Source organism: Copadichromis virginalis, unplaced genomic scaffold, assembly GCF_057382275.1.
Source record: "Copadichromis virginalis isolate Kocher_CV1m ecotype Utaka unplaced genomic scaffold, C_Virginalis_male_GT1.1 unmapped_scaffold_1, whole genome shotgun sequence".
Lineage (NCBI taxonomy): Eukaryota > Metazoa > Chordata > Actinopteri > Cichliformes > Cichlidae > Copadichromis > Copadichromis virginalis.
In genome coordinates, this window is record NW_028188589.1 from 7,030,518 (window position 1) to 7,048,857 (window position 18,340).

Sequence of the window (18,340 nt, forward strand, 5' to 3'; positions counted from 1 at the left end):
CCCCTCCCCCACCCATCACCTTCACTCAATACCAAGTTGAGATGCAAATGAGGAGACTTCACTCAGGCAAGTCTGCTGGACCAGACGGAGTGAGTCCCCTTGTCCTCAAGACTTGTGCCCCCCAGCTGTGTGGAGTCTTTCATAAACTGTTTATGCTGAGTCTGAGTCTGCAGAGGGTCCCGGTGATGTGGAAGACATCATGCCTCGTCCCTGTACCAAAGACGCCACGTCCCAGTGGCCCCCAGGATTACAGGCCCGTGGCACTGACCTCCCACATCATGAAGACCCTGGAAAGGCTCATTCTGGACCAGCTGCGACCCATAGTAAGACCACACCTGGATCCCCTTCAGTTCGCTTATCAGCCTCGTCTCGGAACTGAGGACGCCATCATCTACCTGCTCAATCGTGTCTACACCCATCTGGACCAGCCGGCGAGCACTGTGAGGGTCATGTTTTTTGACTTTTCCAGTGCTTTCAACACCATCAGGCCGACCCTCCTGGGTGATAAGTTAGCAGCGATGCAGGTGGATGCTTCTCTGGTGTCCTGGATTGTTGATTACCTGACAGGAAGACCACAATATGTACGTCTCCCACAGTGTGTGTCTGACAAGGTGATCAGCAACACAGGGGCACCACAGGGGACTGTCCTCTCCCCCTTCCTCTTCACCCTCTACACCACAGACTTCAGCCACTGCACAGAGACCTGCAATCTTCAGAAGTTTTCTGATGACTCTGCGGTGGTTGGATGCATCAGCAGGGATGATGAGACAGAGTACCGGGCTGTGGTCGACTCCTTTGTCACGTGGTGTGAGCAGAATCATCTGCAGCTCAACGTGGCAAAGACCAAGGAACTGATCGTGGACTTCAGGAAGACCAGGAAACACTTGACCCCTGTTTCAATCCAGGGGGTCAGTGTTGACATTGTGGAGGACTATAAATACCTTGGAGTACACATTGACAATAAACTGGACTGGGCTAAAAACACCACAGCACTTTACAGGAAGGGCCAGAGTCGTCTCTATTTTTTGAGGCGACTGAGGTCCTTCAACATCTGCCAGAAAATGCTAAGGATTTTCTATGAGTCTGTTGTGGCCAGTGCGATCCTCTATGCTGTTGCATGCTGGGGGAGCAGGCTGAGGGCAGCAGATGCCAACAGACTTAATAAACTAATCCGTAAGGCCAGCAATGTTGTTGGGACGGGGCTGGACTCCCTCAAGGTGGTGTCGGAGAGGCGGATGCTGTCCAAGATAAAGACAATGTTGGATAACACCTCCCACCCACTCCATGACATGCTGGTCAGTCACAGGAGCACGTTCAGTGAGAGACTGAGATTACCAAAAAGCACCACTGAACGACACAGGAAATCATTCCTGCCTGTGGCCATCTCCCTGTACAACGCATCCACTTAACACACTGTTTGCTGCTACAGCTACACATGTTTCTTTTCCAACTATTTATTTATGAGTGACTTATGTATGTATGTATGTATATATATGTATATATTGTACTATTCTTAGTTAGTGTATTGTCTGTCTTGTCTTAATGTTGTTTTAAAATGGAGCACTGTAACAAAAAATAATTTCCCCCAGGGATCAATAAAGTATTCTGATTCTGATTCACTGATCTCCAGCCCCACCTTATTATCAGTTTCTCTCTTTTACATCTGAATTATCTTCACTTCACATTTCAGTCAGTTCAGATTTCATTAGCACGTTCACTTTAGCATAATCCATTTTAATCCAAACACCTTTCTCTTTAAACTCTGTTTGTCAGTCACAGTATATCCAGTACAATCCTCTTTTTCACTGCGTCACACACATTCAGAGATCAGAGTGTCCTGTGTGTGCTCTCATTCACTCACACTCACTCTCATATGGCTGAAGTCTGTTTGTACACAGGCTGTCAGCTGGCCTGAGTTAGGCCTGTCTCTAAAATCATTATTTTATTACTTTTATTCTGATTCATCAAAGCCAAACTCAAACATATTTATATTTACTGATTATGTTCTCATCAATAATTAACAGTCAGTACATTCAGATATGAATCATAATTCAGTGTTTAACATATTATCACAGATGGACTGCACAGGAGATCTCCTTTATGAAGAAACTGTGAAAGTTTGTCCAACAGTGGGAAACATTTCAGAGAACATCTCAGAGAATATCTGTGAAGCAGAAACTAAACATAATAATAGAAGAAAAGCCAAATAATGATCCAAATCCTGCTCTGAGACTATCAGACAGTAAAGGCTTCCAAAGACTGCTCACCTCTCAGACTTACTTAAAGATGCTGGTGCTGTCCACAGATCAGCTGACCTGCTGGGTCTCCATGATCAGCTTTGTTTCTTGGAGATAAAGGCTGAAGCCTTTAGAGCTTCAGTTCTCCAGAGCAGCAGGATGTCTGAGGTCCGCAGAAACACAAAAACACAGCAGCTAAAAATAGTTGTTCAAAGAAAACGAGGTGGGAGCTGCTGATTCCTGAGCTTTGATACTGGATTAGCTTCAGTAGTTATTCCCATCACTGCTGTAGGAGCTACATTTAGTCACAGCTGACTGTCTTCTTTGAACAATCACAATGACTACTGTTGTAAAAAACAAGCACACAAAGAACCAATGAGAGTGTAGAACATGATAAAGAGCTCCTGTGATGGTGGCAAAGAAATGAGCAGCAGACGGCCGTCTACATGTTGTAGTGGTTTACAGTCACCAGGGGGCGCCGTCACGGCCACTCAGTCAGTGGGCTGCTCTGCTTGTGCTGTTGTTGGTGAAGCTGAAGTGAAAGCGAATGTTAAAACAATGAAAAGTGTCCACTGCAGCCTCCATCTGAGCTTGTCATGTTCTTCTTCTTTGATCCTTCGTGTTTGTGCTGAACACTGCTGTCGCTCTCTTCCCTGTTCCCGCCCACTTTCTAACCAATCAGCATTGGAGCGTGCACAGCGTCGTCCACACTGAGCTTTGTTGTGAGCGCATGGACTCGTCTGCAGAACATTTGTGTGGGCTCAAAATGTGGTCATAAATATTTTGTACTTGTAAATCAGGATTTGTATGTGTAAAAAAGATTTGCGTGTGCGTGAAAAAAATTTGTATGTGTAAAAAAGAATTTGTGTGTGTGTAAAAAAAAAAAAAAAAAAAAAAGATTTGTGTGTGGACTTAGCCAAAAAAACCCTGCAAGTTACAAGTACGAATTTTGACCCTATTTTTCTTCCTTTCATCTGATTGGTCAATGTCATGTCAATCACAAATGTAACTATCCAATCAGAGAACAGATGGGTTTGGCTGTCGGAGGGGCACTTTTTTGACCTGACGTTCCCGTCACAAGTGTCTTCTAAGTGAAGCTACCAGGTTCAGGTCCAGCTCTGTTTATCTGGAGCTGCAGTAAATGATCCGTCCTCACAAAGCAACACAGACACCAGATATGCAAACACAGCATCATACAACACAACCAAGAGATCCAAAGAATTATCTCTGCATTTCTGTGGCTGATGCTGCTGGAACGAAGCTGTTTGAAACCTTGTTGTTCTGCACTTTGGGACCTGAAGAGGAACCTGAACCTCTGTGCAGAGGGTTCAACTCTGAGGATTCCTGTTCAGTTTTTTTTATTTCACACGGCAAAACTTGACAACTTTATGATAAATGTACGACTTCAATGTGAAAAATTCATTTTTTTCTCTTGTTTGTTTGAAGCTGCTTCCTGTTGGCTTCAGCTGTTTGGAGTTTCCATTTTCTAAACTTCTACATTCTGAACCTTCTTCAGCTCTGAACAGATGATGAAACACTGAATGATTTCAAGCTCACACTTTGTCTAATAAACTTACATCTTTCATTCTTTATACAGATTGTGGGGCTGTGGTTTGTCAAAGATCAGCTGTGATTATCTGGCAGCAGCACTGAAGTCCAACCCCTCCCATCTGAGAGAGCTGGACCTGAGTAACAATAACAACCTGCAGGATCCAGGAGTGAAGCATCTGTGTGGTTTCCTGGAGAGTCCAGGATGTGGACTTGAAACTCTGAGGTCAGTCAGCATGTTTTAGTTGTGCTGAGATGAATAGGATGTGTAGCTTCTTCCTCACAGTTCTAAGTATCAGACACAACAATGAATAATCCACAGCTGACTGTCTTTAGCAGGTCAAAGGTCACGGCACACAGCAGACAGTGGGAAATATTATAATTCTGATCATTTATCAGCACATATCCATATGTATAAAAACAAAGCTGACACTGTGAGACTTGATCAGAGGTGTGATCATCACAGCAGAGGCCTTCGTGTCAAAGTCACTGAGGATCAAACAGAAACACATGAAGCAGATTTTCCTCTTCTGGCTTTTTATAGCAGATAACCTTCAAAATATTCTGCAGTCAATCAAAAACTGAAGCAAACCATGAATCAACATGTGAACATGAGCTGATGCTGCTGAAGTGAAGCAAAGTTACAGAGGTTTGATTACAGACACAGCTGAGAGTTTGTAATCTGTCATCATTTTAAAAGGTTTAAATTTCTTCAGTATTGAACAGCAGAAATGAGGCTTTGTTTTCGGAGGCCGACAGCAGTGGACACAACAGCAGACTGGTGCGTAATAAGCAGTGAATAATGCAGGAAACAGATTTTTGAAGGTAAACTGTTCTTGAAGTACACTGAGAGAGAGAGAGCTGTGCAGGAAGTAAACGTCAAAGTCAGAGAGAATTCATGACGATGTTCATCAAACGTAAAGCAGAGTTTGGATCTTCTTCTGCTGCTGGTTCAGTCAGTTTTGGTTGGAGACAGATGAAACCTGCAGCTTCAGGATCTGTGAGCTGTCCACTTTCAGCCCCGACGGCGTGTCCGTGTACGTGCCGTCGAGTGAACGATCCACGCTCTGTGTTTCAAATTCAATTCAAATTTTTATTTGTTACGTACACAGTCATACACAGTACGATATGTAGTGAAATGCTTGGACAACTGCTCGTGACCTAAAGAGAACAAAAAAGGAAAAGGCTATGAATAAGATAGGAAATAAATATGAAAAATTAAAAAGGGTAAATTTAACTAGGAAGGAATAAAATATAAGTTAAGGTTAAAAATGAAATAACTGTACAACAAAATACACAATATAGAACTATATAAGAATGTATGAACAAAATACACAAGAAGTATAAATAAATATATACACAATAACAGCAGCAGTGATTTAAGTGATGAAGTGAAAACAAAGTCCAGAAAGTCCAGTGTGTGTGTAAGAACCATATGTGTGGGTCAGTACTGTGTGGTGGTGTGATTGAGAGACCGTATCGCCTGTGGGAAGAAGCTCCTCCTCAGTCTGTCTGTGTTGGTCTTCAGGGAGCGGAATCGCTTTCCTGACCTCAGCAGAGAGAACAGTCTGTTGTTGGGATGGCTGAGGTCCTTCACCATCTTCCTGGCCTTGGTCCAGCACCGCCTGCTGTAGATTGAGTGCAGGTCAGGGAGCTCGGAGCGGATGGTGCGCTCAGCTGACCGCACAACCCTCTGTAGAGCTCGTCTGTCCTGCATGGTGCTGTTCCCGAACCAGGTTAAGATGTTTCCCGTCAGGATGCTCTCTATGGTGCACGAGTAAAAGTTCCTGAGCACCTTGGAGGGCAGTTGGAAGTCTCTCAAGCGTCTGAGGTGGTAGAGACGCTGTCGGGCCTTTTTCACCATGGAGTTGATGTGACAGGACCATGACAGGTCCTGCGTGATGTGAACTCCGAGGTATTTGAAGCTGTCCACTCTCTCCACTGGGCACTCGTTGATGACGGGGGTCTGGTAGTTCCTCTCCTGCTTAGTGCTGAAGTCCACTATCAGCTCCTTTGTCTTACTGACGTTTAGAAGGAGGTTGTTCCTCTGGCACCAGTTCTCCAGATTCCTAATCTCCTTCAGGTAGGCCGTCTCGTTGTTATCAGAGATCAGGCCCACCACGACGGTGTCGTCAGCAAACTTTCCATCTTTGTGTGTTTAGCTGCTCTCATTTACTGTTTTATCTGTTTGCTTGTTGTTGAAATACTTTTGGGAGCTTTAACCTGAGATTCTGGCAAAATACATTTATATGAAAAATCGATTCAGGATTGAATGAATCAACATCGTTTTATTCAAATTAAAACCATTTAAATAGGAAAATCCTTTTTTTTTTTACACCCGCCTCTAATGCTGGGTAATGTCAGCTGGTCCATGTGCAGCTGGCTGTGAGGCTCAGGGAGCGTCTACAAAGTGCAACACTGAAAGAACATCATCCATAAATATTGAGTAATAACTGGACTCTCATACAGCGAGACTCAAATGCCTTTAAACATCAGCTTATCCTGCTGATCCAAGTCCAACACTGAGTTTGTAAAAACATGTTTGTCAATCATTTTGTTTGGTTTCTGAGGAAAATGATTCAATAACTTGCTGCTAATACACAACATTTCATCATATTTCCTCATAATCCTCTTCTGTCTGACTATTTGATCCCATTTGAATTTGCAATAAAGGATCCACAGATTTTGGTGACAATAATGACAGTAGATGTTTGTGTGAAAGTGCTGGAAGCAAATTAGTGTGTGATGTTCTTTCAGTGTTGCACTTTGTAGACGCTCCCTGAGCACTGGTCTCACAGCCAGCTGCACATAGAGACCAGTGTTGTTAGTCCAGGTCAGAAGATGACTTGTTGGAATGAAAATGAGCTTGTAGTTTGTCTGCTTTAATAATGTGACTGGAAAAAGGTGTTGACTTCAAATATGTCCATTTCTTTCACACTTCACCTTTAAAAGTGAAGCCTTGTGGTTCCTGGAAGGAAAAACACGACTTTTTCAAGTCTTTGTCCTGTTTTTATGATAAATGTACGACTTTAATGTGAAACATTCAGAGTTTTTTTTCTCTTGTTGTGTTTGCTTGAAGCTGCTTCCTGTTGGCTTCAGCTGTTTGGAGTTTCCATTTTCTAAACTTCTACATTCTGAACCTTCTTCAGCTCTGAACAGATGATGAAACACTGAATGATTTCAAGCTCACACTTTGTCTAATAAACTTACATCTTTCATTCTTTATACAGATTGATGGACTGTGGTTTGTCAGAGATCAGCTGTGATTATCTGGCAGCAGCACTGAAGTCCAACCCCTCGTATCCCAGAGTGCTGGACCTGAGTGTAGACTGCAACAACTTGCAGGATTCAGGAGTGAAGCAGCTGTGTGTTCTTCTGGAGAATCCACGATGTCGATTTGAAACTCTGAGGTCAGTCACATGTTTTAGTTGTGCTGAGATGAATATGATGTGAAAGTTGTGCTGACACTGTGGATCAGTAGGCCCACACACCTCTATACAGGAAGTCTGGTTCTACTCTTTGTAGAACTTCTGATCCATGATCCTCTGAGTCTGACTCAGTAGATAATGCAGAGTTCTGAGCTGATGTGGGTGAGAGGACTCAGGCAGCCTGACAGAGTTGATGTCCAGGTCTTCCCTGCTTGTCCTGATACATAAACATGAGTATCCTTGCAGGTCAGATCTCATCAGTCACACCTGTTAGTGCAGTTCTCCTCTAGATTGTAGTGCTTGTAAAACTAGGATGATTTTAGGAGCCTGGACCGCAGATCTAAGGGAAGATATGACTTGGAAAGACTAAACCAACCTATTAGAGGTGTTCGCACTAACATAGATTAATACTCAGATTTACACCTTTAGTGTCTCACAAAGGGTTGAAAAGTGAATGTGCACAGAGAGGTTGGTGGTGAGACGGGCACTTCCAGCACTGTAGATGTGTTCCAGCTCAGTGTTCATGGAAATAATCCGGAGAGCAGGATTCCTTGATGAATGTCACATCTTCTTAAAGTTATAATCCACAGGGAAAACTGTGAAACTGTCGATCTGATATCTACTCAACCAATCAGGTGTTTACATGCCCTTCACTGATCTCCAGCCCCACCTTATTATCAGTTTCTCTCTCTTTTACATCTGAATTATCTTCACTTCACATTTCAGTCAGTTCAGATTTCATTAGCACGTTCACTTTAGCATAATCCATTTTAATCCAAACACCTTTCTCCTTAAACTCTGTTTGTCAGTCACAGTATATCCAGTACAATCCTCTTTTTCACTGCGTCACACACATTCAGAGATCAGAGTGTCCTGTGTGTGCTCTCATTCACTCACACTCACTCTCATATGGCTGAAGTCTGTTTGTACACAGGCTAATCTGGGACTCTCCACCATTTGACCCTAGAAATAAAGAAGCTTCTTGGATGAGAGGTGAAAGGTGAAACGTCTTCAAAGAACTTAAAGAAGTCCAGATGCCTTTTTTTCTAAGATCTTTAGATAACTGCGAACCTTCACAAACACCTCATCAGTGGGACTCTCAGAGCTACCAGCCCTTTGCTACAATCACAAAGCTCTTCATTGAAATCAATGATATCAAAGCTGGAATTATATGAGTCCAAGTCTTCTGCTGATTCAGCATCACATTCATCTTTGCTCCTTGTTCTGCATCCCCAACATGGACTTCATTCCTTTCCAAGCCAGCCTTGAGTGTCCTTCATTCAGCTCATCCTCTGCTTTACTTTTACACCTGATTTTAGCTGCTTTTCTTCTCTCCCTCATAACAAGACAGCTTCTTCTGCCTGAGAACATGTTGGAGTGATTTACTAATCCAGGGCTGCTTATTGGGGAAAATACTTCCTGTTTCCAAAGTAATCCCCATTTTTCCCAGAATGAAATGTAAGTAGAAATAAATGATCTAAGTGAGAACATGAGCCTTTAAAAAGGCTCTTCTGAGGCTGCTGCCAGTGGTCAAAGCCTCCAACAAAGCTCTGTAAGTACATATGTGATCATAGCTTTAGCTTTTAAATGTTTATTCTAGTTAACATAAATCAGGTGGAACAACTCAAATAAAATATCAAAACTATTAAGTGGTCATCGGTACTCAGTTTGTTCAATACTGAATACAATGGAGCACAAATTGTCCACGTTTCTGAAATATTTCTGGGTGTAACTGTCACCAAAGTGCAATTTAGACCTGGCCTGTGGTTGTTATCTAAGTGATAATCATCAATTCTACTAAAACAAATACAAAATAAAGAAATTTGACACATTCTGTTGATATCAAAAGCACACTGAACAATTCAGTGTTGTTTTACTGCTGTTCTCTCTTCACTTCTTCTCCTCTGATTCTCTCCACATGTTGCTCTGCATCAGTGCTCAGTTTCCTGACAAAACAAGATGAAATATTGCTAAATATAATAGTATCTCATTACACTTCAACATAAGTGTTTTATTTTTGTAATTGTTTATCTGTTATTTTTCAGACTGAGTCACTGTGACCTGTCAGAGAGAAGCTGTGAAGCTCTGGCCTCAGGTCTCAGCTCTCAGACCTCTAATCTGAGACAGCTGGACCTGAGTAACATCAACCTGAAGGATTCAGGCGTGAAGCTTCTGTCTGAAGGACTGAAGAGTCCACACTGTACACTGGAAACTCTCAGGTGAGATCAAGCATTTTTCTTTCATCAACTGACAGAATTAGCAGATTAATAATAAGGCAGTCCTCTAATAAGAGGAGAAGTGGAGGTGTTTTGAAGGGCAACATACTCTTATGTTAACAAGACAGGAAGTAGTTCCTGGGAACTGCTTCCTTTGTTATTGTCTAAGTAGAAACATGATGGTGAAACAGTGATGAGTTTGCAGAGGTGGATCCACACAACACAACAATGCTGTTGCGTGCTGAAAGCAGACTTCTCACAGATTCTGAGGCTGCAGGTTTCATCACTGTCCAACCAAAATTCACTGAACCAGCAGTAAATGAACGTCCAAAACTACACTTCATGTTTAAAAAACAGATGATCAGGGGGATTTGTGTTTACATCTTTTTTGTGTGATCTGTTCACCTGCTGTTTCAGCTGTTTGGTGGTTGTTGAGATGGTTTTGTGAACTTTTAGCTGAGATTCTGACATTTCTGTTGATACCACACATGTCTAATTACTTTGTACAGCATGAATGGCCATAACGAGGTTTTTAACAGTAAGAAAAGTTGTAAAACTTCAGAAAATATAGTTAAAAGTCCAAAACCTTCTACGTCTGGTGGCTTGTGGTAAGGAGCAGATCAAACGAGTAAAGAATTACGTTATAATTATAAATGGCTTCAACAGCACATTCAGGTCTGTGAGACTCATTCAGACACTGAGCCGTGGCTCTGTGCTACATGCACATATTTCTGCATCTCTGCCATTCAGACACACTTTATATATAGTTTATTTTATGTAGTGTTCAATACTGAACTGTACATTTAGTCTTTTTAAAGGCAGCAAGTTTTATTCAGTGTTTTCATAAAAGCCTTATTTCTATCCATTTACTGCTATTAGGAAGAACACGTGAGGTTTAAGACCTGGACCAGTTTGAAACCTTTTGTCCTCCACAGTGGAAAATGGGTGGAAATAAAAATGGGTCTCACTTTAGCCAGCTCCTAATTTTATCAGTTCTACTCTCAGCGTCTCCTGTATATCTCCTGTATAAATGTTGCACTCAGCTTTGTGGTCTCCAATATCACTGAAATGCAGCCAGATGCTGCTCATTTTGCCTTTTCACTCTTTCCTGACACGCTTGCATTTCAGTACAGCTCCCATTTCTCTGTGTACTGGTCTCTACCACTACCCTTGCTGTCTATGGGACATTTCCGTCCTCTTTCACATAATGGTATGATCCCAGTCTGTCTCTTAAAGTGTTTGGCCACATGGTTTGCTCATCAGTAGTGCATTGTGTACTTATTTTAATAGTACTGCAGTGTGAGAAGTGCAACATTCAGTGTGCAGAAACAGATCAGGTGCTTTCTAACAGCAGTGTTCCCTTTAACACAGCAGCAGTTCAAATATTTCTGTCAGTCTGAGCTGAAACATGAATCTAATCAAATATCAAATCAAAGTTCTTTGCCTCTGCCAGGACGTTAACATTTGATCTAGTTTTTTACAAAGTTCCCTCAGCGTCCAGAGCCACCAACATACCTTTGATCAACAGCAAGTGAACATTTATAAATGTGTGTTTGCAGAACAGGAAGCAGCAGAACTATTGTTCTGTTATCAGGCAGCAGCACGAATGCTCATCAGCTCATTTACTGTGCAGGACTTTGAGTGTGTGAAGTGTGTGTTTGTGCTGGATTTCCTTTGGAGAATCTCAGTCAGAAACCAGACAAAGAAAAACTCTTTCAACAGTCCAGGTTGAGTTGACAACATGAACTGCATTTATCTTCCTCTGACTGACATGTTCTTCCTCCTCTGCACCGAGCCAGCTGCTAAGACTCACAAGCTCATTGACATTTTCTGATGATAAAGAAACTCTCTTCTTCTGCACAATATGAGCAGCAACAGAGAAGAAGCTTTCACAGGTACAGATGTTGCAGCTGTGGCCAAGTACATGTGCTGCATGTTGGAGCAGCACTCTAATGGACAGGCCTCTGTACTGATGGTGGGCTCTGCTCTGTATCCACCACACTGTTCTCAGCTGAGTCTTCCTCCTGTTCACACTCTGATGAAGCACCAACAGGGCCAACTTCTTCTCTGGTGGCTCGGATGTTGTTGCTTCCACAGGTTTCCCTCCAACAACCCTCTGTTCCTGCAGTGAGTTCAGTAAGATCTGGGTAAACACTTGAGCTCCTTGAATCTGGCTCCAGCAGCAGTTTTCACATATACAATGTTGGCATTTTGCTTGCGTGTCTCCAGGTCTGTTCTGAATGTAGACTTGAATTTGACCACGTAGGCGGGGTCATCATCTGAGCTCTCCATCACCTGAGAGAGATGACAAAACACAGAATCACAGAGCATGAAACCAACGTTTCTCCTCCCAGAAGTTCAGTCACAGACCTGCAACAGAAACAAGAAGATTCAAATGACGCAGAGCTTTCATTTACTTATATCCACAAACATGTCCTCTACATATTCATGCTGTATTTACACACACATACAGAGGCTGTTTGTCTCTCACACACAGACAGGACACTGAGAAATACATCATGTTAAATATACCTGCAGGCTTCCAGCTGTGCACTTTGTCCCTGTCAGCTGTGATTGCCATGGCAACCTTGGTGTTGTGCGCGATGCAGGGACGTGTTCAAAGGCAGACGTCTGGCAGCAGCATCATATTTGATGCACTATCTGTACTGAGTGTGCTGACTGTATTTCAAATGTCCCACTGCTGTGCAACATGAATCACATGTTCTGCACGTTTCTGTAACTCCCAGGTAACCATGGTTACACAGCCACGCCCAGTAGTCTCCAGAGAGACCAACAGCTGGTTCACGTTGTAACACCGTGGCTTTCGTAGCCTCTCCTTTTTCTACAGCTCATGTGTTCTTCTTGTGATGCTGCGTCTTGAGGCTCATACATGCCGTCATTTGTTGATCCTAAGAACGTTCCTCAGACCGACTTCTTCAACAACAGATAACTTTAGTTGTATCAACACTGCCTCCTGGAACAGTTTAAAATGAACATGTCAAAGATCTGTACCTGTCTCCATGTTTCTGTCCCCGCCCCTTTCTTTCTGTCCTGGGTCATGTGAGCGCTGCAGTAGTATTAGGCCCACCCTCAATGCTCCCATTGGCTGAGACGCATAATGACGCCCATTTCAAGCCAGCACTGATCAACATCCCTCCTGTGACCCATGGCTTTTATATTCAGAGCCAGTGAGCACTTTCACAATAATCATGATTTTAAAAACTGTGATTAAAATAATTGCTGACGTTAATCAGTTAATGAGTTAACGAGATAATAACAGGTTAAGTTGCCCTAATAATTATACTTTGGTGACAAACTGATGTGATCTCCATGTTTCCTTTGTTGGACTGTGGGCGAGTGTCAGAACTGAATGTACTGAGTAACATGTAGAGTTTAAACATGTGTCAGTTCCAGTTTTAGAGCTCTAAAGTGCAGCTATCATGTTAGGAATATGTTAGGAATAGACAGGAACACTGAGCACACTGAGGTCAAATCTTTATTTTACCACTCGCTGCATTCTTGATGTTCATGAATTCAGCAGCTTCATGATTGTCTGCAGCATTAATCTCATATTTCCATTAAAGTGTTGAATTTGACTGTTTGATGTTCTTTATGATCTCTGGCACCAGTTCATCTGTAGGCTGAGCTCAGTCCATCCATTTAGTGAAATGATGTTTAAAGGTCTCCTTGTTCTGTGAGCGTGCACAGATCCTGAAGCAGAAAGCCTGGGTTACAGAGAAATGATCATCACTGTGATGATGCTCATCATCTCTGACTGGGATTTTGTCAAAGCAGCAAAGAAAGCCTGGCTATGTTGGACTGGGTGTGGAAGCAGCTCCCAGTTTGAGTTCAGGAGACAGACACCCTCTCTACTTTGAAGATCAGCTTCAAACTTTCCTTTTTGATAAAGCTTATAGTTCGAGCTGGATCAGGTGACCCTGAACCATCCCTTAGTTATGCTGCTATAGGCTCAGGCTGTTGGTGGACTTCCCATGATGCTCTGCTCTCTTCTCCCCTCTTTTCACTCCTGATGCTTTTATATGTCACTACTGCGTGTCCTTAACTTTTGTCTCTCTGTTTTGTTCTTGTCTCTCTGAGCTCATCTCTTCTCTTTCCCCTCACCCTGCAACCAGTCATGGTAGATGCTCCTCCTGGAGCCTGTTTTCACTGGGAGGATCTTTGTGTCAAAGGGAGTTCTTCTTCCCACCATCACCAAGTGCTGCTCACAGTGGAGGCGGTTACCTTACACTGTTAAACAGCTTCAGATGACTGTTGTTGTCTGTTGGGTATTGTCACTTATAAATAAAGTTACAATGGATGGATAGATGTTATTGTGACAAAGAGAAAACGGTTGTTGACAGATTAATTGTTGTTTTGTGTGTCTGCAGTCTGTCAGGCTGTCTGATCACAGAGGAAGGCTGTACTTCTCTGGCCTCAGCTCTGAGCTCCAACCCCTCCCATCTGAGAGAGCTGGACCTGAGCTACAATCATCCAGGTGATTCAGGAATTAAGCTGCTTTCGGCTGGACTGAAGGATCCAGGCTGGAGGCTGGACACTCTCAGGTATGGAGAGAAAATCTGATAGAGGAGGAAGAGCTGGAAACATTTCCTGTGTCTTTCCTTCACTTCCTGTTTGTTTCCTGCAGATGACACATGAACAATCACACATGCAGGAATATTTTCAGGGACAGACACACTAGTCTAGCTGGATAGTTCATGGATATTTATGTAGGGGTCTCCAAGGAGTCTGTTTGCAGGAACATTTAGGTCACAGGTGTACCTGATATAGATACCAGTGTACCTAATAAAGTGTCAGCTAACATTTGGAAATGGAAGCTAAAATAATGACAAGCTCTACATTCACAGCTGAATTCACAATAAATTTGTTCTCAAGTGCACATTTTTCTGTTATTGTTCTCAAACAACAGAATGAGAATGAAATATTGATTCTAACAGGGCCCATAAACAGCATTAGCTTAGCAGCATTAGCTTATCAGAGTTTCCATCATGGTCACACAAATCCTTAGCAGAGAAAAGTGGCCTACTTAGCAATAGCTGCTCAAGTTGTATAAAGAAAGGGAAAACAGTATTAGCATTAGCTGCTAATGGCAGCTTACTTAGCATAAACTCTTCACATCTTTATAATGCAAGGGAAAGGAGTCACTCATGGAAGCCTATTTAGCATTAACGTCTCACATCATTATAACACAAGAGAAAAGGGTATTACCATAAGCTACTAATGCTTATTTACCTCAAATTAGCTTTAGCTGCTAATGGTAGCCTACTTAGCATTAACTCCTCACTAATATAATGCTAATTCACATCAAATTAGCATTAGCTGCTCATATTGTTATAAGGAAAGAGAAAACGGTATTAGCATTAGCTACTAATATTTATTCAGCCCTAATTAGAATAAGCCTCTAAAAGCAGCCTACTTAGCATTAACTCCTCACATCGTTGTTACCCAACGGAAAAGAGTATTAGTATTAGCTACTATCATTTTTAATAAGTAAGAGAAAACAGTCTTAGCATTATTGAATAATGCTAATTCACACTGAATTAGAATTAGCTATTTACAAGAGCGTACTTAGAATTAGCCGCTCACATTGTTAAAAAGTAAGGGAAAACAGTATTAGTATTAGCACATAATGCTAATTCACGTCAAAGTAGCATTAGTTAATAATGGCAGCCTACTTAGCAGTAACTGCTCACTAATATAATGCTAATTCACATCAAATTAGCATTAGCTGCTCATATTGTTATAAGGAAAGAGAAAACGGTATTAGCATTAGCTACTAATAATTATTCAGCCCTAATTAGAATAAGCCTCTAAAAGCAGCCTACTTAGCATTAACTCCTCACATCGTTGTTACCCAACGGAAAAGAGTATTAGTATTAGCTACTATCATTTTTAATAAGTAAGAGAAAACAGTCTTAGCATTATTGAATAATGCTAATTCACACTGAATTAGAATTAGCTATTTACAAGAGCGTACTTAGAATTAGCCGCTCACATTGTTAAAAAGTAAGGGAAAACAGTATTAGTATTAGCACATAATGCTAATTCACGTCAAAGTAGCATTAGTTAATAATGGCAGCCTACTTAGCAGTAACTGCTCACTAATATAATGCTAATTCACATCAAATTAGCATTAGCTGCTCACATTGTTAAAAGGGAAGGGAAAAATATATGAGCATTAGCTGCTAATAATTATTCACCTAATTAGAGTTAGCCCCTAATGGCAGCCTAGTTAGCATTAACTCCTGACATCGTTATAATGCAGGGGAAAAGGGTTACCATTATCGGATAATGCTAATTTACATCAAATTAACAATAGTTAATAATGGTAGACTTCGTATCATTAGCTGCTGTCATTCTTACAAAGCAAAGGAAAACAATATGAGCATTAGCTGCTAATGCTTTTTCATCTAAAATTAGCATTAGCCACTAATGGCAGCCTACTTAGCATTAACTCCTCACTAATATAATGCTAATTCACGTCAAATTAGCATTAGCTGCTAGCATCAGCCTACCTAGCACTAGCTGTTCACATTGTTAAAAGGGAAGAAAAAACGATATTAGCATTAGCTACTAATAATTATTCACCCCTAATTAGAATTAGCCGCTAATGGCAGTATACTTAGCATTAACTCCTCACATTGTTATAATGTAAGGGAAAAGAATTAGCATTATCTAATAATGTTGACCTTGGCCCACTGGAAAAGTTCAGAACTAAAGATTTAGGAGTGTTTCTCGATAGCTCTTTCTCATTTGAGAAACAAATGAATTCTGTTATTAAAACCAGCTGTAAGGTTTATATTGTTGATTGTCATTTATGCTTAGAAATATTTACTCATATATGCTTAGAGTTGTATAATCGATTGCATGATGATAGAGGTTTGATCCTTAGTAGTCTGTAAAGACTCTGTGGGCCTTCCACAGTGCTCTGGCATGCACACACCACTTGGGGCCATGAGAGAGGTCGTACCCTCTCTTACTGATTTATGGTGTAGGACAGAGGTCTCAAACTCAATTTAGCTGGGGGCCGCTGCAGGCAGAGTCTGGGTGAGGCTGGGCCGCATTAGGTTTTCCACAAGAAAGGCATGGTTAAAAAATTCCAATCTTCTCAAATCTCTTTATTTTTATTTTTTAACACAAAATATGAAAAATGAATAAACAAATTAAGAATTAATAAGAAAATAAATCAATCTGTAAAACATAAATAAAATAATAATAAGATATTTTTAGTCAGTGAACTTGTGTGTATCTTTCAGTCTTCTATATCTGCTGTGTTTAGATTGAAATGTCTGTATTAACAGTTCTATAACCTTCTTCTGAACATGAATGGAACACTGTAGAAAATGAACTGTTCTTCTGAACATGGCTTCTCTTGCCTACTCCTTGCTGCTAGAGACCTGGCAGCGTTTCCTCTCGCATAGCCGAGCCAGATTTGGCCTGAGGGAGGAAGCAGTTGCGACCCTCAGTATGTCTTGAAGATGATCATCCGTAAGTCTGGACCTGTACTTGGACTTATTGAAGTTCAAAGTGGAGAAGAGCTTTTGGCACAAGTATGTGCTACCAAAAAGGCACATGGTCCGCTTGAACATTCGGGAAAGCCGAGGGAAACTAGGGCTCAAGTCTCTCAAAAATTGTCCAAGCTTGTCTGCTTTTCCACTCACCTCCCTGAACTTTGCTTTGAGTTCAGAGTTGCACTGCAGCTCAATGAGCTCCATTTGAAGCACAGAAGGGGCATCTTGCACATCAAAGGAGAAGGGGTCCGCAAAAATGTGAAAGGTGGCTCTGTGTGTCTTGAAGTCAGCAAATCTGTGATCAAATTCCTCCTGTAGCCTCAAAATGACATCAACATACTCGTCAGCACTGAATGGTGTGCCTGCATCCACGAGTGCCTTGCATGCTGGGAAATGGCAAAGGTTTGTCTGAGAGAGCTGAGCTTTCCAGAGCGCCAGTTTTGTGGAGAATGCTCTCACGTTGTCATAGGCAGCACTGACAAGTTGCCCCTGGCCTTGTAACGTCTTGTTCAGTACATTAAGCTCATGTGTCATATCAACAAGAAAAGCTGAGTCCATGAGCCATTTGGGATCAGTTAGCACAGGAACACTAACTCCATCCTTCTCCATGAAGGCTTCACTTCTGCTCTCAACTCAAAAAGTCTCTTTAATACATTTCCCCTGCTGAGCCAACGTACCTCAGTGAAGTCGAGCACATCCCCATATTCTGACTCCATTTCCTCTAAAAAAGCACAGAACCTTCGGTGCTTTAAGCCCCTGGATCTGATTTGGTTGATGCATTTCACAACAATAGACATCACATTGTCAAACTTCAGGCATTTGCTGCAAAGGACCTGCTGATGGATGATGCAGTGCAGAGCAATGGCCTCCTCCACGCCTTCCTCTTCCAGTTTGTTTTGTGCCACCAGTCCATGTTTCCTCCCTGTCATTGATGGCGCTCCATCTGTTGTTATTCCAACAAACCTCTTCCATGGCAAACCAACATTCTCAATGGCATCACACAGCTTGTAAATATCTGCTGAGCGGTGGTCTGGCCATGCATTGGAATTACTGTGAGCAGCTCCTCCATCACTTCAAAACTGTCATCAACACCACGGACATACATTGGGAGCTGGGCAGTGTCGGTGATGTCTGTGGTCTCATCAAGAGCGACTGAGTATACACTGAAACATTTGGCTTTCTCACACAGTTGGTCATAAATGTCACTTGACAGGTCAGAAATGCGATCTGCTGCGGTGTTGGCAGAAAGGCTGATGTTGCTAAACTGACCTTTCTTTCCCGGACAGACTATATTTGCAGCCTGCAATATGCACTTTTAGACAAATGCACCTTCTGTGAATGGCTTCCCTGCTTTAGCAATCATCTCACTAACCACGTGGCTC

At 42.0% G+C, this 18,340-nt stretch overlaps 1 protein-coding gene across 1 annotated transcript in view; it reads left to right on the forward strand.

The window, feature by feature from the left end:
• Positions 1 to 18,340, forward strand: part of LOC146679695 (NACHT, LRR and PYD domains-containing protein 3-like) — a 43,035-nt gene that overhangs the window by 21,064 nt on the left and 3,631 nt on the right. Inside the window, exons 7-10 of the mRNA XM_085450416.1 lie at positions 3,835 to 4,011; positions 7,016 to 7,195; positions 9,259 to 9,432; positions 13,818 to 13,991. Of these exons, the coding sequence (XP_085306542.1) occupies positions 3,835 to 4,011; positions 7,016 to 7,195; positions 9,259 to 9,432; positions 13,818 to 13,991 (705 nt within the window). The remainder of the gene's footprint in view (positions 1 to 3,834; positions 4,012 to 7,015; positions 7,196 to 9,258; positions 9,433 to 13,817; positions 13,992 to 18,340) is intronic.